The sequence below is a fragment of the Sphaeramia orbicularis genome, chromosome 5, assembly GCF_902148855.1.
Source record: "Sphaeramia orbicularis chromosome 5, fSphaOr1.1, whole genome shotgun sequence".
In the NCBI taxonomy this organism is placed as follows: Eukaryota; Metazoa; Chordata; class Actinopteri; order Kurtiformes; family Apogonidae; genus Sphaeramia; species Sphaeramia orbicularis.
Window position 1 is genome coordinate 46,172,155 of NC_043961.1, and position 22,900 is coordinate 46,195,054.

General features: G+C 37.5%; 1 protein-coding gene across 1 annotated transcript in view; it reads left to right on the plus strand.

The window, feature by feature from the left end:
- Positions 1 to 22,900, plus strand: part of rbpjl (recombination signal binding protein for immunoglobulin kappa J region-like) — a 36,219-nt gene that overhangs the window by 7,898 nt on the left and 5,421 nt on the right. Inside the window, exons 3-11 of the mRNA XM_030135018.1 lie at positions 9,294 to 9,419; positions 10,454 to 10,524; positions 10,637 to 10,752; positions 12,209 to 12,386; positions 13,721 to 13,858; positions 14,856 to 14,968; positions 19,437 to 19,577; positions 19,669 to 19,824; positions 22,222 to 22,325. Of these exons, the coding sequence (XP_029990878.1) occupies positions 9,294 to 9,419; positions 10,454 to 10,524; positions 10,637 to 10,752; positions 12,209 to 12,386; positions 13,721 to 13,858; positions 14,856 to 14,968; positions 19,437 to 19,577; positions 19,669 to 19,824; positions 22,222 to 22,325 (1,143 nt within the window). The remainder of the gene's footprint in view (positions 1 to 9,293; positions 9,420 to 10,453; positions 10,525 to 10,636; positions 10,753 to 12,208; positions 12,387 to 13,720; positions 13,859 to 14,855; positions 14,969 to 19,436; positions 19,578 to 19,668; positions 19,825 to 22,221; positions 22,326 to 22,900) is intronic.

Below are 22,900 nucleotides of genomic sequence, written 5' to 3' on the forward strand. Positions count from 1 at the left end.
ATATATGTAAAAGCTAGTCGAAAATTCTAAGATAAAAATTTCTCATACTTCTTTCTATTCTGTCCATCCAAAAAAAAAGATTTCCACTGGATTTAACTAAGCCAATAGTTCAGTCTTCCATTGGATAATTACTGCAGTGATTAATATGTTTCAGCTACAACAAGTTCTTTTACTCTAACTGATGCAGTGTGTAGCTTCTAATGGAAAAGTTGTAACTTTATTTCACAAGGGAGAAGAAGAAATTATTGGCCTCCATTAAGTGATGAACCATCACTTTTGTGGAATAAATATGGTTGTTAAATTTTTTTAAATGATTATGATCACTTAAACATTTGGTGAAATCACATTGTTTTAAAAAAATATATCAAGCATTAAGAACACCCACCTGTGTTTAATAGTGAAAGTAAGAGCATTTCCACATCCACAATGTGAATAGAACTGAAGGTATTGGGACTAAACAATTGTGTAGCCTTATCACTGAGGTTAATTGGAAAAAAGGCTTTGATTAAATAGAGAGCATAAAGACTGGACTGTGTTTCTGTAGAGAAAGGTCATGTGGTCTGATGAGTCCAGACTGACCCAGTTCCAGAATGACAGGTGCATCAGGGTAAGAAGATGAGTGGAGGTAATTACCTATCAAGCCCACTAGTGCCTGCAGTACAAGCATGTGGGGGCAGTGATGTGGGGTTGGTTCAGTTGGTCAAGTTTAGGTTCAGTAATGTTAAAGGTCCCGTATTATGCAAATCTCACTTTGTGAAAGTTTTCTTATAGTAGTGTGTGTTGCAGTAGCCTCATTATGAGGTTCGAATTTGAAAACTGTCTGTTTCCTCCCTGCCTTGCTACACCACATTTAGTGAAAATGCCTGCTCAAACGGCCGAGTTCGAGTTGGGTCCTCTTATGACGACATAAGCGGATTTAACTCCTCCCCCTGACTGTGCCCCACCCTGGCAAAGCGAGCCCCGCCCTGGCAAAGTACCTCTTGGACAACAAACATGGCGAAGGCGAGACACGCAAGTTGTGGTGTTGTTGGCTGCACACACCAACACGATAGTTTATTTTTGCTCCCCACTTCCGAGCCTCTCCGTAAAAAGTGGCTGGATTCTATCTGTGATGGTCATGTACCAAACAACATTCCCAAACGCTTGTATGTGTGTGCCCGGCATTTCACGGATGAGTGTTTTTTTAACATGGGCCCATACAGCTCCGGCTTAGCACAAAGACTCCGAATCAAGAAGGACGTAGTACCAACGCTTCGTGACCCAAGTACAAGTGTGGGAGATGTAAGTTCTGATCATTTTTTTGTATCTTTACTGCAAAACCCTACATTACGGATAAGCTGGTGGTTGTTGATGTGTACGTCTAACGTTAGCATGGCAGCTAACATAGCTCGATTACTGCTGCTAACGTTTGCGTCCCCGTTAACATGCAAGAGCTGATAATATCAAGAGACATTCAACAGAACTACTGTGAACACGGGCCTTTTGTGGTTGGCATCAGTATAGTTAGCATCAAGCTTGTTAGTAGCTGCCTGCATTAGTGGCGGCAGGCGTCTTTCCGTGTCAGGTCCACGAACCCGACTCAACACCGCCGTTTTCCGTCGGGGCTCAGTCACGCCTCAAGGCAAAGAAAGCCAGTGTTTGGAAAGACGTTCTGTCTGAGACATGTGTATGATGGCTTCACCGTCAACATTAGCGCGTAGTACCGCTAGCGTAAGCCGCGTCCTCTCCCAGAGAGGGGAGGGGGAGTGGGCGTGGACAGATGCGTTCATTTGCATACCCGGAAGCAGGCCCAGAAACAGACTGTTCTGAGGAGGGCTGGTGAGAGTGACTTTTTCGACCGCTGAAACTCCAAAAAAAGGATGATTTTGGGGCGAACAAACTTAAATACTATGTTTTTGGGCTTCTGAGACCTATATGACGTGACTGAAAAATAGCATAATACGGGACCTTTAAGTGTCCACAAAATGAGGTCAGCTGAACCTCAATATACTGAATGAGCAGGTCTGAGTGTCAGTGAGTTTTTTCTTCACTGATGACACAGCAAAAACAAGATGACAATACCAGGATTCAACAGGATCACATTGTGAAAGAGTAGTTCATGGAGCATGAAACATCAGTTACACACCTGAATTGGCCACTACAGAGTCCAGACCTGAACCCCATTGAAAATCTTTAGGATGTGATGACATCTTTGCACAGTGGATCGACTCCATCAATACAAGTTCTGGAACAAATCTTAATCTAAGTGTTCATAAGCTTATTAAAATGAAGGCACAGTGAATGTGTGCCATAATTAAAGCTAAAACTCCTTAGAATTATTGATTTGACGAATTTATTTTTTGGCTGGATGAGGTAAATGATGAAGCTGCTTGACAGGCTGACCTCCTGAGCAAAAGTTAAAGAAACCAGATGGACAAAGACAACCTAAAAGCTGCAGTAAGCCAAAAGTAACTTAAAGACACAAGATGGAAATAACATGAACAGACCAGTGGCTTTACATTTAATTTAAAAAATGCCAAACTTTCCACTTAGTAATAAAATGCATTCTGCTACAATGGCAAATGAAGAGAACAGTGTGGTTTGTAGTAAATAACTCAAGATGTTTTCTCTCTTTTACGTAATAGAAATAAAGACAAATCAGTCAAAAAGGTATCCTGTGAAAAGATGTTACAGTGCAAAAGTAACATTTTTCCGTTTGGATTTTATTAGATGAGGAACCTGAACCCTTGTGGTTTAGATTTGACTCACTTAGTTTCTGCATGTGTGTGATCAATAGTAGGTTCTCCATGGATCGTTGTCATTGGTAAAATCAGCCTCCTGCTGCTTTTGGGAGTAACTCCACTATTATCTTCCTGTCACTCAGACCAGAGTTGAAACTGAGTGACACTTGCTTCAAGTTGTCAGAGTAGCAAATTCTCATCTATCTGGAATGCATAACATTCCTGTTTTTATCTTGAAGTTTTTTTGTTTTGTTTTGTTTTGTTTTGTTTTTTATCATTTATTCTCTACTTAGACATGTTTCTCTTTATCTAACATCTGTCTGAATAAGGGCCAGATTGGCATTTACTTGAACAGCTTCTCACAGTCCATCTTCCAGCACTGGATCGGTATCACTTTCAAGTCTTCACAAGTTTTAATCCAAACTTTCAAGTGGAAGATAAATTCAAACAGATGCATTTACTATTCTCACTTCATAATCTGAAATCTTGAGCCAAAAACCTGTTGTGTGAGATGCTGCAGCTTTGACCCTTAATGTATGGGCATAAAACCTTTCAGTTCATTTGCGAGTCAAAGTGAACTTTTGTGCCAACTTTAAAGACATTTAATCAGACTTTTCTAAGATATTGTGATATAAATACAAACAGGGTGGACAGATAGATTATCTCTCTGAAACAGACTCATGGATGCATCTAAAAATGTTTCAATGTTTATTGTAACTAGGTCAGCTGAGTTTCACTGATCAGATTACAAAGCATCTTGGTCATGTAGGACTGGGTAGTATCTCAATCATAGTTGGTGATTAATGTTAATTTGTCATATGATCTACTTTTCAGAGGGGTCATACAGTGACATTGTGTCATTAAAAAATAACTTGCAATGTTGTCACAACCTTGGCTTGGGACTTATAATAATAATATTCATTTTTAAAGGAATATTTACACAATGTAACTTGCCAGGCATGTGACTTTATTACAGTCTGTCTGTTGCATTACTTTATCTGCCCATACTTAGGTGATCAGGTTGGGTCTGCATTAACTTGGAGTTTGTGTAAGTGTTGTTTTGCTGCTGCTAAAGGAATAATGATGAAGAACTTTTGCAAATCCGTCATCTATGTGCCTGACTTCTGATGTGAGTCTAATTCGTTCACATGCTTTAGATTTATGTTAGAGTTTAAAAACATTTTTTATTCATAAAGCTTTGGTGGGACAAATCAGTCATCACAATCTTGGCATGTACACCCTGCACCTGAAAGTGCTCAAAAGAATCCTTTTCACTTCATCTGATTATTGTCAAAATCAATATTTATTCAAAATGATGTGAACATTCAGATTCAGATCAAACATTTCTAGTCAGTGTAAGAACGAAGACATAAACAGTGTAAGCCTAAAGAAACCAAAGAAAACTATCGAAAAACGTATTTGTTTTGTTTTTGACTAGTTTGCTTATAATTTCTGTACATTTCAGAAGATTGTGAGTAAATTATGGTTCAGACTGTGGATCATGATTCTAGCTCAAAGATGCTCATATGGTCTTTTGGGATTAATCCGCCCTAAAATCAAGTGTAAACAGGGCAGCAATTAAGTTTGCACTTCTGAACTATGTGGTGATTACTCTGACTAGTCGGTGTTTGAAATGTTAAATTAAATCCTCAAACATAAGGCTTTTTTTTAACCTTCAGTTGATGATGTAAGTGTTTAGTAAACCAACATATAAATAATCTTGTAAGACAATTCAAATGTGTTAACTTAATGTTAAATCACAGTCAAAAAACTACATTATTTCCATATTTCTAAGTGGCTTTCAAACTTTTGTAATCAATAGCTACAGACCTTTCTTTGCTCCTTCCTCCTCTCTTCTTGTGTCAACAGTCTTCATTATGAGCAGCATTCCAGACTCCGGGTCCTTGGGTTGTAACTTTGCATCTGGCTCCTCATTACATTATTACTGCAGAGAAAAAAAACACAGCTAATGTGACGGCTGCCATTGTTTGCGGGGCTGCACAGGGCCACTCACTTCAGTTCTGTCCTTTTTATTCACATACCTGATCCCTGCTCTTTTGATTGAACAGTTCAAATCAGAGCAGGTTGGAGATCTCAACCAATGACATTTTTAAATTACATGCCTGAATACGAGTTAGCACTGTCCTCTCACAGCAAGAAGGTTCCAGGTTCAAATCAAGCACCGGCTGTCAAGACCTTTCTCTGTGGAGTTTGCATGTTCTCCCCATGTCTGTGTGAGGTCTTTCCAGGTACTGCAGCTTCCTCCCACCGCCCAAAGACATGCATCTTAATAGGCTCATTGGTCACTCCTTCACCCATTAGTAGCTGGGATAGGACACCGTCTCGAAGTCTAAGCAGTTCAGAAAATGAATGAATTTGAACAGTGAAATTAAAGAGCACTGTGGCACAGTAGAATGACATGGTGGTGCAGTGGATAGCACTATCGCCTCACAGCAAGAAGGCCCTGGGTTTGATTCCAAAACCAGCCAATGGAGGGGACCTTTCTGTGTGGAGTTTGCATGTTGTGTGGGTTCTCTCTGGCTACACCGGCTTCCTCCCACCATCCAAAGACATGCATTAATATAGGTTAATTGGTTAAGTTAAATTGCCCATAGATGTGAATGTTTCTATATGTCTGCGATGAACTGGCAACACATCCAGGGTGTTCCCTGCCTTTGCCCATATGCCCACTTTACCCTCTCAAGGATAAAGCGGTTCTGAAGATGGATGGAGTTAAAAAGCAGGTTTTCCCACATCAGGTCAGGTTACTGAATTTACACTGAATTGTTTTGCAGTTAAGACTAGACCTCCACCAGTGAAATACAATAAATACAATACAATACAATAAAATACCCCAATAACCTCATAAAGGAAAACAAAAATAGAACCAGTTTCCCTGTCACTCACTGGCACGTTCTATCAAGAGTCAGTAACAACTTGAATTTGTGAGGTTGTCAGGTTCTGCTGCTATGTTAGAGTCCTGTGGTCTTGATGCAGGAGATCAATCTCCCAAAAGAAGTGGTTGGTACTTTCACTGGAAGATAACTCAACAAATGAAATGAAAGTCCATATTTGGCTTCCTACCAGTGCTCAGTAGTAACATCTCAAAGCATGTCCATTTCATAAGCCATCAAAATATGGCCCATTATAAGTAAAGGCAAATTTTCAAAAGACAAAATTTCTCTAAAATGTGAACAGACTTTGTAGACATTGTTCCAAAGAAGCTACATATAAAATTTGAAATGAATCTGACCAGTAGTTTTGGAGAAGAAGATTATTGAAGTGTAGAGATTGCTGACCTTGAGTTTGACCCTTCAGGGTCACTCAAGGTCAATGGTCATGGACCCAAAAGAAAGCCCATATGTCACTTCCTGTAAGTGCTCAGTAGTAACTATACTGATATCGCTTACCATTTCCATGTTATAAGCCATCAAAATATTTCCCATTACAAGTAAAGGCAAATTTTAAATATTTAAAAAAAATTGTCAAAAATTGAAAAATAAAATTATTTCAAAACTGAGAATAAAGTTTGTAGACATTGTCCTAAGAAGCAACATATAAAATTTGAAATGAATCTGACCTGTAATTTCATGAGAGTAGATGTTTGAAGCTATTGCTAACGAAGACAACAACAAAGATGACAATGCCGAAAATGACAACGATGAAGACAACACTGGACACAGCACATTCACAACAGCTCATGGCCTATCCGCTGGTGAGCTAAAAATGGTGTTAAGAACTAGAATTGTGGTGCTTAGTACTCCGTCTATCTCCCACTGTTCAAAGACATGCACGAACAGGTTAATTGGTTAATCTAAATTGCCCATAGGTGTGAAAGTGTGAGTGATTAGTTGTTTGTCTCTATATGTCAGCCCTGCGATGAACTGGTAACCCATCCAGGGTGTACTCTGCCCTCACACGAATTGTAGCTGGGACAGGCTCCAGTACCCCATGACCTCCTCGAGGATGAAGTGCTTCAGAAAATGAATATATTACATTAGTGCACTGCTCAGAAAACTGCCTGATTATGATTTTCACTTTCTGTTACAGCAAATAGACTTTTCTTCATGATGTAGATTAATCTATATCTATAATATTTTAATGAATAGCTCATAATAGCAGAGTGACTACATTTCACTTTGACTCTGTATCTGTTGTGAAAGTAGCCGAACATACTAAACTGTTTATACTTAAACCTCCTCCATTATTTAATACACTAATGCAGTCAAGTCCTCTCACAGTGGAAAATATCTCTGGCATGTCTTTATTTATGTCACACTCTATTTAGGAGAAGGAAGGAGTCTGTGGAGATAATAACCTTTAGTCTGATGCGCTTTGTGTCTTTGTGCAGCAAATGCTCAACAATGTTTTGAAGTCTATTTTATTCCTGTTTTTGGTCTGTAGAGTAAGGTCTTGTATCTCATTTAGGTTGGTAAACTTGTATATACAGTTGACTTACAGGGTTATAGTTTACACTGGCAGTTATATTGTTCTTCATATTTATCATGACTTTTTATTATTATTCTGATTGACTTTCAAAGACTATTTCACATGTTAATCTTAAAACTTCAACTGACAGGCCTGTAAGCACACAAAATGCTGATTTTCTTCCCATTCACTGCCATGCTAATTTTGATCACTAACATGTTTGACCAAACGCAATTTTCCTACTATCACTGCTTTCAGTTCATAGTTTTTTTTTCCACATATCATACACCAATTTGTTCAGAAGGCTCACCAGAAAGCTCACCTGCAAGAATTTTTGTTTGAGAGGTGGTTTCTTAGTGACTTTAACATGGACACCCATGTGTCCTCCATAAGGAGGAATGTCTGTAAACAGGTTTTCATTGCCTGTGTGTTTTGTCTTTTCATGTCATGTGTAGAGAGCCCCCCACACACACACACAGACACACACACACATGCAGCTATACACACACACACACACACACACAGGGACACCTACCAAAAATTCCACAAAGGACTGAGCACATAGTGGGCAGGGTGAGCAAATAATAGCAACGTTCTTTTCACTGGAGACATTGATGCTATTCCATACTATTGACACTATTGAACATTCTTTGAAGTATTCATTGATTTAGTGAATTTCCATCTTTTCAGTGTTATTTGTTCCAGACACAGATATCACAGCTGTTTTCTTTCTTGGTTGGATCTTGTCCACAGGTCGTTAGTGGTTATTGGGTGCACCTGCCACGTTTCTCCTCACCTGGCTGTAATTAGTCAGTTGAAGCCTTTAACCCTCTGGAGTCTGACTGTATTTTGGCTATTTTTCAATACTTTTGATTTTGCCGTCATATCGCTCATAAAAATGTTTTTATTGTCTATCATAAGTCTGGTTTAATTTGTCCTTTTAACACAATTGACTTCACAGTATTAGTTTGACATGTGCACTTACCACACAAGTTGGAAAGGAGACTCAGCGAGGTTCTGCCTTGCCATTGTATTAATCTTAAATCGGTTTTGTGATCAGGATGTGGCAACACATCCAGGGACTCCCAAGGGCTACGAGGAGACTGTTCTTCCCACCTCAGGTGTCTGTGTGAACGTCCCTGCTTAGCTTTCTGCCATTACATACCTAGTAGTGCTAAGAATTTTCAGTTGACTCCCATTGTAAATACTGTTTAAGGCCCATCTTTATGTTTTATCTTTGTCTGTGATAGACTCAGTGGGTGATGGCAAATTGTATTTTTTTTCCAGTCACCTTTTAGAACCCCTAGAAGGGCCCTTTATTGGTTTGACCTCTTTTCACGGTTTTTGTGCAGTTTATTTGGTTGTTTTCCCGATTAGCGACCCCTGTCCATGAGTTGTGTTTTATGATTTGTTTGTTGTTGTTTTTTGTTTTGGGGGAAATGTAACCCATTACATTAACCTTTTCAAACTTTTTCATGCAAATTACAATTTCTGCTATTAATCTTATGTGATTTGTAAATGTGTCAATAATTCAGCTGATCCATATTTTTTCTCTTTCCTGTTGTGCTGTTGCAGTCATAGCATTTTTTTTTTTTTTTTGTGTGATAAATAGCTTGTACGTACAAATGCAATGTGGAACAACACCACATTCATATAAATATATGCAGTAGGTAAGCACGCAGGACTTTATTTCCCTCAGGAAGTGTGCGGATGTCTAATTTAAATGTACTGTACAATGTACACACACAAAGTTTGACTGACTTGTATTCCTGCATTTCATACCTCACATAGTGTAGGCACTAGTGTAAAACTATCAAAAAAGTATCCTTTCAGTAGCAGTTTTATAAAAGGCTGTTATTTACAACACATGTATTGTTGCTGCCAGTGTCTGAACAATTAGGCCAATAGTTGATACCAATGCTAATGTTATATTCTGTGTTCATTTTGTTTTTATTATTATTTATTTCCCATGTTATTGTTATTTTGTGTTATTTACAATTTCTTCTCATTATTTATGCACCACATTGCAAGGATATCTGCATTGCAAAAAGATAATGAGTCTCAATATAAATGAAAATTTCATTAGGCCAGTCGTCTTTCATTGTTCTTCTGATTGTTGGTGACTGTCCATTCTCATCCAATCAGAAGACTGGAGCCCGGGTTTCAGTTTGTGGGAACGACGAGGGAATCAGGAAGTGAAGCCCATGCCGACCAAAGCGTTATCATCCTACATGCCAAAGTTGCTCAGAAGTCGTATGGTAACGAGAAGAGGTACAGTAAGGCCTATTGTAATAAAAAGACAAACAGTTGGATTAAAAGAAACCCAAAATAGAGTGACCATTTTGAATATTTACATCCTTTAACCTATAAAGACCCAGTGCTACTTTTGTGGTTGTTCCTAAATGAAGTTTTCCCTCTATTTAGCTTTTGTTAAGTGATTTATCACCATTTATTATAATATTATCCTTTGTATTATGCATTTATTTTCAGTGAAAATTGTGTATTTTCCTGTATTTAATATATTTAATTTACTGATCATTTAGATGTTCATAAAAACTCAGAGGAAATTCAAAGGTCACTATATCAAAACAGATAAAACTGAAGAAAAAGTGACTTTTTCAGCAAAATATATCATCAACTGAATATCAATCAATCAATCAATCAATCAAATTTTATTTACCACATCATAACAAAAGTTATCTCATGACACTTTACAGTTAGAGCTTGTTCAAACCAGACTCTTAAGCCAATTTACAGAAACCCAACAGAATCCTCCAGGAGCAAACACTTGGTGACAGTGTCAAGGAAAAATGTCCCTTTAACAGAGAGAGGGTTAAAGGAAGAGAGAGAGAGAGAGAGAAAGAGAGAGAATGGGGGGGCGTAAACATAAATGTCTCCATCCACTGGCATTTATCAAACTCCATGGATTTTATTGGTCACTGGTTTACTGGCAATGTTGTAGGAGATGGGTCCTAATGGGTCATATCTGATGACCACTCAAAAATCACAAACTGCATTTTACACCAATTATTTACATGTATTGATAGGATTAGTAAATCAACAGGTATTACACATTTTACATCAGTTGATCCTTTTGAATGCTGTTGACCGTTTGGGTCTTTGAAGGTTAAGAGCAAAAGAATAGGCTGATCCTGCAAAACTTTTTTAGAGCATGACACAGTGACCTTCTCCAGTTTTCTATTTCAGACTCACAAATCTGCTTTAGTAGACAAAGTGTGAAGCCAGATCTAGAATTAGAGGTTTCATAAAGTCAATATGAATCAGTGCTGGTGCATCATCCACAGGTTCTTCTGTCCTCCCCCGTGTGTTTATATCAGTGGACATGGATGGAGAGTCATGCAGGACCATCTCAGAGGTAGCAAATATTTGAGACATCTCTTCTAATTTATGGGATGTACCTTGATGATCTCACATAATATTTTGTCTACATGCCTTTCTTTTACTTTTGTCCTGTTTCGTTTGTCCAGCGGCTGGCTTTGGTGACTCCATATATCGTGTTTGTGGTTATATGTGTCTGGACAGTGCCAGTCAGTCTCAGGCTGACACATTTAAGCTGGTTTTTGATGAACAACCCAACTCAAGGGTGAGAAACCTCTGTGTGTGTCTGTGATTCATCTGAACCTGTATTTTTCTCAATATCAAAGTTTCATGACCAGTTTGTGCTTGAAAAAATAGACAGGAATTTGATGGAGGTTTTTGTTTTGTTTTGGGTTTGTTTGTTTTTTTTCAGATTTTTGATTAACAAGCTAAAAATGTCTTACAGCAGACAAATACAGCAGTCAGAGTGTCAACATGTCTTTGACTGATGTTGTTCAGTGGTCTCAAAGGCATCTTTTCATCAATTTCAGTGAGTGATGGGATCCTAAACTGTTGCTAAATTCAGACCTGCAGTCTTTTGTGTCTCACCGTGTGTTTACTCAGACAAGACTGTAACCTGTTTTTATTACAGATGACTGTTGACTTGACAAACAGTTGGGTCTGACAGAAAAACTACATGCTGTAAACACGACGTGTGTGTTCACTGGTTGTTGGCTATTTATTCTCTGAGGGAGAACAAAGGAAACAGCGTCAGACGTCTGACATCTACAGTGATGTACAGTGTTTGTGGAGTTGCCACTGAGAACATGAGCAGAAAAGAAACTACCTACATCAACTGACCAGTATTTTTTATGAACAACAGTGTACAGTCTAATATCAGCCTGATGACATGTTTACAATGGGGACTGTCAAAATCTCACTTCAGGATTATTCCCCACAATATATTATCCATACACCAAATATTGATAGCTTTATTAAAAGACATGACACACATGGACATGGAAGAGACAGTGTGTGTTAAAAATAGTAGTAACCATGCATGTTTAGTCATATAATTTCATCTGATTTGTCAAGTTCTGTTAAACTGAAGCCATAATGCAGTAAATGAATACTTAATTCCTGCTTTTTGCCTTTTAGGGTTACTTTGTCCACTTCACAGATAGATGTATCTCACTAAACTATTGAGACATGGCACCACCATTATTTATTATTAAAGTTTTATGAAAATATATTGTTCCTGTATTACAAAGATAACCGTGTGTGAAAACCTCAACACTTGAAGAGCATGTTTAGTGTCAGAAATAAACCAAAGCATGACGATGTAAAGACATTATTACTTGGCATGGTTAGTTTCTGACTGTAAACATGTTTTTCAACCCTCTGGAAATGTAGGCTGAAGTTAAGCAGATAAAGTTCAGCATTTTCCTTTCCTGGCCATATCATGTTAAACACTGACAATTCATGCATGTGCAATGTGTCCACATTAATACAATACTTGACCATCCTTAAAACTAACTTTAAAAAGTATAAAGGCAAGCTGGAGGTGAAAAAGTCAAGCAATTACCAAAGACTGGGGACCATAAACCAAAATTCTTATAACTGTTAATTAATTTATACAAAATGTCATGACCTTTGAATCGTTCCTTCTCTTTTTGAATAGTTAATATTCCGAATAATTTTTGTCTCTACTCAGATATCAAATAACACTTTTTTTTCTGCAGCAGATATTCGCCTGTGCAAAGTCATTGTTCATCTCTGATCAGGACAAGAGGAAACACTTCCGCTTGTTACTGCGTCTGTTCCTGGGAAACAGACAGGAAGTGGGTTCATTTCAGAGCAGGATGATCAAAGTAATTTCCAAACCGTCACAGAAGAGACAGTCCATGAAGAACGCTGACTGTGAGTCATGTTTTCATCTATAAAATTATGGATGATTTTTTTTTAAAGGTCTACAATCATAAACAAATTATTAATCTAGCTGCTGTCAATCATTTGTTATTCATAATGTGGAGTTGCAGTAGCTCTACCAGTTCACACTATAATATTGGAAGAATGATGGGACAGTTTTATGGCACAACATAGGAAGCAGGTGTAGTTTGTATAAGATACATAAATCACCTTTATTACTCCATGAACGTTAACAGCTTTTACTCCTCCTGTCACTCTGAAAGAGCCAGAAAACACAAGAGTGAATGAGAACTTACAACTTCCTATAGAGATTGTATTACCTTTACCAAAGAGCCGTTTAAAAATGAGATATTCTGTTGTTTCAGACATTCTTTCCTTAGATGAATTTCAATTTTGTGTTTCTACCACAACATCAAGTCCAATTCACAATGTTAAACATAATGTTAAACATCAGTTTATGCCTTACCACAGTAACTACCACAAAACGACTGAAAAGCTGAAATGCTGAACGGGAAAATTCTTAACCTGCTTCATTCTGTCTATTTGCTTTGTGATTTTAAATGTATTAACATGCTGATGTTAGGAAGCACGGGTACCTTAAGACAGTCACAGTCATTCACAACCCTCATACATATTCTACCTCTCTCTGTCTCTTACAATGTGAATTGTTTTTGTGTTTGTTTAAGTGAGTTTCCTTTAGTTTGTTAAAATCTGCTCACATTTATGCATCATATTAATACATAAAACAGAGCATTCTAAAGGCATCACAAACATTTCAGCACCACTCTATTTACAGGGGTTGGACAAAATAATGGAAACACCTTCATCTCAAGATGATAATGCCCCAATCCATACAGCTAGAACTGTTGAAGAATGGCATGAGGAACATTCTAATGAAGTTGAGCATCTCGTATGGTCAGCACAGTCCCCAGACCTCAACATTATTGAGCATTTATGGTCAGTTTTAGAGATTCAAGTAAGACGTCGATTTCCACCGCCATCGTCTCTAAAAGAGTTGGAAGGTATTCTAACTGAAGAATGGCTTAAAATTCCTTTGGAAACAATTCACAAGTTGTATGAATCAATACCTCAGAGAATTGAGGCTGTAATTGCCGCAAAAGGCGGACCTACACCATATTAAATTATATTTTGTTGATTTTTTTAAGGTGTTTCCATTATTTTGTCCAACCCCTGTATGTGCTGCATCCTCAGCTTTGCAATTGTGCAGCACTAAAAGTAACCGAAGTATGATTGCCCTGTATTGTACTGTCCGTGTATGTGTGTGTGCACTATTTGTATGTGTCTTTCTTTTTGTGTTTCCACAGTGTGTATCTCGTCATGCTCCAGAGTAGCTTTATTCAACCGTTTACGCTCTCAGACAGTCAGCACTCGTTACCTGTCGGTGGACAGAGGAGCCTTCATTGCCAGTGCCAGACAGTGGACAGCCTTCACCATCACCATGGGTAGGCACATGGGGATGCTCCTCTGAATGGTACCAGTTTGACTCCACTCTGTGGACAAACTTTTTGATCATGTTAAATTTGACAGTATTTACCATTAGTTCCTACAATCATGTAGTAGAGAAGCACCATTAGTTACACACATGTATTTGCCTCATATTCTGTTTTTACTTTTATTATCTATTGTATTTGTCTCCATCAAAAACAGATGATCAAAAAGGTTCTTGTAATTTTAAGCCAATATGAGCTGAATATCACAAATGATGAAGCATATTAAATATATTCAACTGTCTTATTTATGGAAATATCTTGTAGATACTTTCTATTTAACAATTGAATGGAATTGAAGGTACTAATGGATCTGTAAAGGACTTATAATCTACAGCCCTCTAGAATGAACTCCACTTTATTCCATCCATAAAACAGCTGAAGCTGTGAATCACCTGACGGATTTAGGAATGGAATAATATGAGAGTGCACATATGTGAAAGAGCTTTGTGCAGCAGTGATGAACTTGATATTTGATTGTTTCCTCATAAATCTAACATTTAGATGTTTTTATCTATGCACATCCACAGTGTAATGAGGCTGAAGACAGTGCTTTATATGAAGTCAGTGTCTGTGTCACTGACATTAAACTCATACCTCCAGTCATAAGCGGTCACTTCTCTGTGCACTCGGCCACCCTGCATAAATACGGTTACTGTGCAAGCCACCACTCACCGCTGTCTGGCTCACAACGTCTGGAAAGGACTGTTTAAAAATCTGTGAAGTTATTTATTTAACACTGTGCCCGGACCTCCCACCACTAAAACCTAAACCTCAGTCATTCATCCATCTTCTCTCTGGTCATCTGTTTGAAGGAAAGTAAGACATTGTATAAGAGCCTTTTTTATTTCTATGATTTTATATTGAGGCTGTAATGACTTTAAGTGGGCAAATCTGAACCACAGAGTGTGTTTGCATGATGGGATATGAATATTCATTTGTGTGTGTGCAGTTGAAGACCAGCGTGCAGGCCAAGGTGACTTTGTGCTGAGCGAAAGCTTTATCTGCTATGGCTCTGTGGTCCAGCTGGTGTGTACTGAATCTGGCGTCACTCTGCCTCCCATGGTAACATACACACACACACACACACACACACACACACACACACACACACACACACACACACACACACAGAGAGAGAGAGAGTTGTGTTCCTATCACTTTATGAGACATTACATTGACTTACAGTAATTTTCTGGAGTGTTAATCCTAGCCTCAGCCAACTGTAACCTTAAACAACTCCTAATCCTTAGGTTTTTTTGGAGTTCATCTCAGGTGTGTCTGTGTTTGCTTGTGCTGAGTGTATGTGGAGTGGGTTGAGCTCTCTCAGCCACAGTACAACTGAATTTCCATCACATATCATCTGCACATTACCCCAAACATACCACTGTAATACATTTTCAGCCATTTACTATATGCTTTAAAATTTACTGTATGAGTTTTAGATTCACAGACATATAAAATAAAGTATAATCCTCAGAAAATGAAAAAAAAAAAACAAAAACAAGGAATTGCATTGGTGACTCTTCAGAGGAACAAAACCATGATTATGAAATTATTGTCTTATACTCAGCGAGCATCACTAAAATATCATAACGGAATCAATTCTGGCACTAAGTACCTCCACACAGACTTCTTCCTCCCCTTTTATTCTGTTTAATAGTGGTGGAATGCAGTGTTGAGATGCATTAGTGTCACCAACTAAGGCTCAGAGGAAATACTCCCCTTAGTAAACAGCTCAGAATGGACAAATTGGCTCTGATAAGGAACTTTTTGTTTGTGTTTTTTGCTTCCACCTTAGGTCAGGGTGAGGGAAGAACATTGTAATTTTCAATTTCACCACTAGATGTCACTAAATATTATACACTGAAAATTTGAGCTGAAAGAATGAGATGCAGCGTGAGACCCACTGTCTTTATGTCTGTCTTAAATTATACCCAATATTTTACCCACAAAGTCAGCCAGTCCCACTGTAATCACTCCCCTAATCCTGTATGTCTTACAGATGTGTTTCTGTGCAGGTGTTACATAACCTGCTAATCCCCAAAATGCTGTTTTTATTTCACCCGGGGACCAATTTAAATTCTACCAAGACAAACCTCTTAGCCCTATCCCCCATAATTTGCTGAGCAGACCCTTTCTCCGCACCTCCTAAACTGCTGTCATAATAACCTCAGTGGTGGATGGTTAAGGTAAATCTACGCACCTCACCTCTATATGTTTTTGTAGTGGAGGCCTTTCGCTGTACGGTTTGTTTGAAGACAGAGAAATCTTTCCTGCTGAGTCGTTTTTCATGATGAGCTGTTTGGCTCTGCTGTTGAGCTGTGGTCAGTGTTCAGGGTCTGAGGAGGTAAAGGTGAATGTATGGATGAAAAAGTTACGAGATCAGCAGCTAGACAAAGTATGTGTGGTGCATTTAAGGGTGTGGTGGGGTTGGAGTGCAAAGACTTAAGAAGAGAAGAGATTTAAGATGTAAATACATTGTACGACCTCCAGTGATGCAGAGACCACCTGGTTTGTGCAACTGTTTATTCAGCACTTAACTAGCTTTGTCATCTAACATCAGGAAGCTCTTCATTAAAAAGGAGAAGTACATTTTGCAGCAATGGAATAAAGATTCTGATGAATCTTTCATTTGGAATCCTCTAAGTAAAAGGTTTTTTTAATTAAAAACCTTACATAAATAAAAGTATCTAAATATTATCAGCAAAAAAAAAGTAATTTTAAAAGTAAAAGCAGTAAAATATTTAACATTGTGCTATTATTGATATAAGTTCTGCATTCTGTATGTAACATTTTACTGCTGTACATGTTTAAACTTGAACAGGATAGTGCAACATTCAGCAATGCCTCATCACATGGTTTTCACTGCACAAGTTGGGGGTGAAAACTTTAATCTGAAAAGTAACATAAGTTTGTATTCACACAAATTTCTGTCCAAATTTTGTATACATGCACAGTACTGCAGTAAAAGTATTGTGTTAATTTCACTAGTGAAATTTAATAAAGATTAAATGGATAACCACTTCCTATTCTATAGATAAACAAGCTTTGTTCATTTTCGAACATTATTTCAGCCAACAAATTAGTGTTTCATCTACTAACCTCTGTATACTCACAGTAAGGTGCAATAGTTTTGTAAACACACCTGACCTGTGCTACAACACTTGATTTATTCTTTGTTTAAGACTAATAAAATATTGTTCATGGAATTAGTGGTAGTTGACAGACAAAAGAAAATGGTGTTACTGCCTCCAAGATGATGTCCTCATCTATAGGACATGAGGGCTCACTGAATGGTTTGATGAAAATAATGTTAAACATACATTTTGGATGTTACCAGATCACAACCTGAGTGAACTGAATAATTGAGATTTTGACTTGACGTGGATAGACAATGATCTCAAGGCATTAAGGCAAAGAAACAAGTAACCCAGATGCCAAGTCAACAAATTATAGAAATTCCCTATAAAGGTGCTGCAGGAGATGAGGACAGAGGCTCAAACAGGGAGGTGAGAAACATTTTGGGTTAAGCTGAGGAGGATCAGGCAGAGGTGGTTAGAGGAACAGGAACAAGCTGAGTGAATCCAGAGAGGCTTGAGGCTTGGCAGGAGTCAAGTCAGACAAGCTGTAGGCACAGGGTAGAGGTAGAACAGGCAAAAAGGAGAAACACAATGTAAGACAGAAAATAGATGAGGTACTTCATACAGTAACACAGTGCCTAAGCTGCTAATTGAAGAACTGATAGACATAGGAAGTTTTGTGTCAAGCAAAGAGGAGATAAGCAGTTATTAGAGCAGTGGTTCCCAACCTTTTTTAACCCCAGACATTCAAAACTGAGACTTTTTTTTTTGGCTAAAATTAATTTGTTTTTGATCATGCACGCGTTTGCTATACTGTGTATAGATAAACATTAATTTTAGACGACATTTAGGCTATATAATGTGTATTGTTATGGACGGAGGCAGAAAAGCCAGGTTGAGATTACTGCACAAAGTGAGAATTTTATTTTCCTTGGTCAGGATATATACAGTCAGTCCAGTTTGTATTTACAAGGCTGCAAATTAATACTGAACAAACAATAACTCAAACTATGAATTATGAAAGAGCTGCAGCATCTTAAACTGACCATAATGAACATTTGAAAGATAAACAGTACCACAGTGCTTCAGTTTCAGCTTCAGAGTTTGTCATGCCTTTTATGTATTGTGATTGTCTCTCTCAACTCAGCATATATTTTTTATTTGTAAGTTTATTTTTTATTTATTTGTTTATTTTTTTAATTAATTACTAGAAATTTCAGGTGACCCCATGTGGGGTCCCGACCCCGTGGTTGAAAAACGCTGTGTTAGAGCAAATCTAACTACAATGGTACAATTTGCTAAGATATATTTTAATTTAAATGAGTTAGAGTTGTAGTAAAAATGATAATACAAAATGTAGCATACACTGTGAAGCACATGAAGACACTAAGACTACACATCAGATAGACTACACATCAATTGGTGCAACAACAATCTCATTAATATCAAAAGATTTCATGTAGATATCTAGGTGCATAACTGATATCTGATATTTTGCAATGCGACTTCAGTCTGAACGGCCAGGTCACATCCATCTGACCTTTATGTCATTGATATGCAACAAACATCACAATTCTGTGCCCCAGGAGGAGAAATGGCGAGGAAAACATACTTATTTCCATAAAGACAGCCTGTGTCTGCATGGTCACAAATTACGTCAAGCCCTTCAGGGTCACATTCTGTTCATACTCAAAACTGACAGAAGTTGCATTTAATGTGTAATATGAACAAGCACACAAAAAAAATCGGATTTCACCAAAAAATCTGAATTGTGCATTAAGATCTGCTGTTTGAATGTACCACGTTGCTCTTTTGGTCGGAAAAGTCTCCAGTGGAGATTTGGGTCAAGAAGTGCTGAAACTATTTTGGCCCAAGATACTCAGTGTTGTTTTTTTTCTAGTTTTAATTTGTCACCCATCTTTATTTTATTTTATTTTATTTTATTTTATTTTATTTTATTTTATTTTATTTTATTTTATTTTATTATTTACTTTTTGGTTAAGGATAATGTGCTGTATGTTTACATGCTTTAATATCTATGTTCCTCAAAGTAGTGTAATTTGTTTTTGGGCAATCACTTTGTTTGCTTGAAAAATCTCTGTTGTGTTTAGAAAGGGATGATAAAATCTTTAATTTCCTACAACTGGCCGCACATGTAATCACAAAGACAAGCTCACTAAGGAACTCCATCTTTGTGGAGGCACATAATTCTCCTCCAGAGATCAAAAATCACTTATAAAGAACATCCAAATACATTTTTATCAGACACAAAAATCACACAAACAGTGAATTTTATATCTATTTAATGACCCTACCACTGTAAATGCTGGAAGCCATAGTTTGGCTTATCAACACATTCTCATATAAACAACCAGAGAACACATATGAAAATAATACACAGGATGTTTGGAGTATTGATCCTCCTTTCCTTTTCCTGGTTATGTTTTGAGGTGATCCGAAAGGTCAACAAGCAGCATGCCATCTTAGATGTGGATGAGCCGGTTTCTCAGCTCCACAAGTGTGCTTTCCAGTTCAGAGACAATCCACATTCCTACCTGTGTTTATCCAATGAGACCATCATACAGTACCAGGTGAGACCCACTCGTTCTCCTCCTCACTCAGTTCCTTATTCTTGTTTACTTGTCATTCATCTATTTCCTTCTCTTCTTTCTCACCCTTTAGGCCCAGTCCACTGTCAGGGACCCCAGCAGAGTGGTACTGAACGATGGGTCCTGTTGGACCATCATTGGAGTAGAAGCAGTGGAATTCACCTTTAATCAGGGTGTGGCCTGCATCCAGACACCAGTTAGTCCTTTTCCTGTGATCACTACATTAGAGGTGAGTTCAGCTGGTATTCAGACATGTTCCTAGTTTGGTGGCTGTCTGTCTGTGTGAGCCAAATGTAATTCAAAGGCAGGGGGATGTTTTTTGTTTCATTTTCTTTTTTTAAATCATGAAAAAATAAGCAATCAACAGGCCTAATTCTTTTTTAAGTTAACAGTAGGCCCTGTTACATGTCGAACAGTTGAACATGCAAATTAAAAATACATGAAACATTTAATTTTCTGCGACGGCCACACCTGCAATGTGGGAGATGGCCTAATTAAGGTTCAGGACCATGGATAAGGGCCGATCACATCTGCACATCTGCAGACGTACATCCATATGGCCTGCTGTTCGTACCTCACGCGTACTGAGTGACATTTGAGAGAGAGAGAGACACTGATATATATATATATATATATATATATATATATATATATATATAGAGAGAGAGAGAGAGAGAGAGAGAGAGAGAGAGAGAGAGAGAGAGAGAGAGAGAGAGAGAGAGAGAGAGAGAGAGAGAGAGAGAGAGGTAAGGTATACAATGTATTTATGTGCATGGGGACGTCTGCGAATTCCGAGACTGCTGACAGTTTGGTTCAGGTGAAAGTTAGTGCCAGCAATGTAGTCCATACGTGTAAGAAAACTAAGTCACTTCCTGCCTGTTATTTCAATTGGTTTTTAATCATTGATGGGGCTGCCCCCCCCCCCCCAGGATGAAATTCATTCAGCAGAAGTAGGGATGTAAGAACCAGAGGGGGGGTTTGATCCCCACCACCATCCCCAACAAATCACACCTTGTTAATGATAATAATAAAATTACTATTATTATTATTATTATTATTATTATTATTATTATTATTATTATTATTAATAATAATAATAATAATAATAATAATAATAATAATAATAATAATGATGATGATGATGATAATAAGAATAATAAGAATAATAAGAATAATAAGAATAATGATAAATGTGTTTAAAGAGACCAGCTCCTTCATTTTTAGCTCATTCTGCGGGTTTTTCCAGGCGGTGGAACCAGAACATTTAAAAGCTTTCTTTCCCAGTCCTGTTCTGACTTTTGGAACACTTCTGAGAATGAAGAGCATAGAAGGAAAGGTCATTTTAAGCACCAGTGTGCACAGACAACTTTGAAGCAGATGTGTGTATCAGTGGTGGGTGTTAAACTGTGGAATTCTCTTTATAATGAGCTGAAGGACTGTAAAAACATATTCCAACTGGAAAAAGTATATAAAGAAAGAACAATGAGATTGTGTGAACAGTTATAAGTTCTACATTTTGCTTTGTATTTGTACTGCATCTTGTGACATATTTATTTTCTTATTTTGGTCTGATATAATGTTTTTGCATCATTTCGTCAGGTATATATTTACCTATATTTGTACTTTCTGGACATGTAGTTTTGCTCTTGGTTTTGTATTCATTTTGTACTATCTTTGGATGTATTTAGTTTGGTTTGTCTGACTTTATACAGAATGATTTTATAGCTAGTTGTGTATGGCTAACCATTAACGTTATTATTATTTAGAAGGGGGCAGGAAATATAAGATTGTCTTCATCCTGCTCCTTTTCAAGTATAGTTGTGTACATGTTTGTTTACTGAATGATTATTGAATGTTTGCTGATGAAATGCAACACCCATGAACGAAATAAAATGAAAAAATAAAAAATATTATATTAAAAAAAAAAACAACATACATATAATAGATCCTGGGACAAGGGACTATAATTATTAAAGTAATTCCAACATATTTAGACCAATAAATATGTACCTAAAATAGATTTATAAATAAAAGAGTGCCGCTGTTTCAGTCTGTGCATAAAAAGATTTGTCCATCCAACTTGAGCATAAAAAATATAGTGATGATCTTAAAGCATATGGTTATCTTTAGATTCAGTATGAAATCAGTGACACTAACTACTGCCTGTATTGTTATACCTCCACAGTAGCAAACACCATCACTGGAGGCATTATGTTTTCAAGTTGCCTAGCACAGTGTTGTTAAAATGTCTGGCCTATGTCTTGAGGAAATCTGTTCAAATTTAGCCCAGACATTCACTTGGACTAAAGGATGAGGTGATTACATTTTGGTGACCTAGAGCTAACATTTTTCTGAAAACTGAGAATGAGTCCTCTCTCCTGTAAAGCCATTCTGTAAGTGAAAGCAGCATATTATGTATTAGTATAATGGAAACTTACTAGCCATAAAAGTCCTTTATAGTCCCCATATATTATACATATATTATTAGTCTGGACTGATTTGGATGCCTTCTCACAATGATTCAACCTTTTTATAAGTTACATTCATGTGTGCATGCTAGTTGGATGTATTGATGTGGGGAAGCAAGTTTAAGTCTTAAAAAAATGCAAACTGTGTGTCCCAACAGGTGAACGGTGGAGGACACGTTGCAATGCTGGAGATCCATGGTGAAAACTTCAGCCCTCAACTTAAAGTCTGGTTTGGCAACAATGAAGCAGAGACCATGTTCAAGTGAGTTGAGAACAGAGACAAAGACAATGAAGGACAGGAGGAGAATGAATGAATTAAAATGATGAGGTGATCAGGGTTGAATTGGTAGATAAATGACGATAACTGGAAGAATGAGAGCTCATAAGAAGCTGTTACATTTTTGCAGCTCAGTTGATATTCAGCTGGAAAAATAAAACAGTGGGAAGAAACAGAAACCTAGAGCGGCTGACAGGTTTATGATACAGTGATACCTGTAGACACTTGTACCAAAACAGATATAATTTTGTTTTATTGGTCTGTTGCATGTTTACCTTTAATAGCGGATGCATGTAGGTCAGGCCACAGCGGAAGAATATGATTTGTTATTCAAGTTCTTTCAAAATGGCACAGGGACTTTCAGATGGACCCACCTTAGGATCCATCCAGTTTTCAGCCTGTCATTTTCTACAGGCTGAAAGCAGTAGGAATTCTTGTCTCTTCATAGACCATGTAAATTAAAATATGATGCCAAAAAACTACCCAGCCCTGCAGCATTATTAAAGCCAAGCCTCGTGACTTAAGTTACATCCTCTGTTACAGTTACTTTTCTGAAAGGT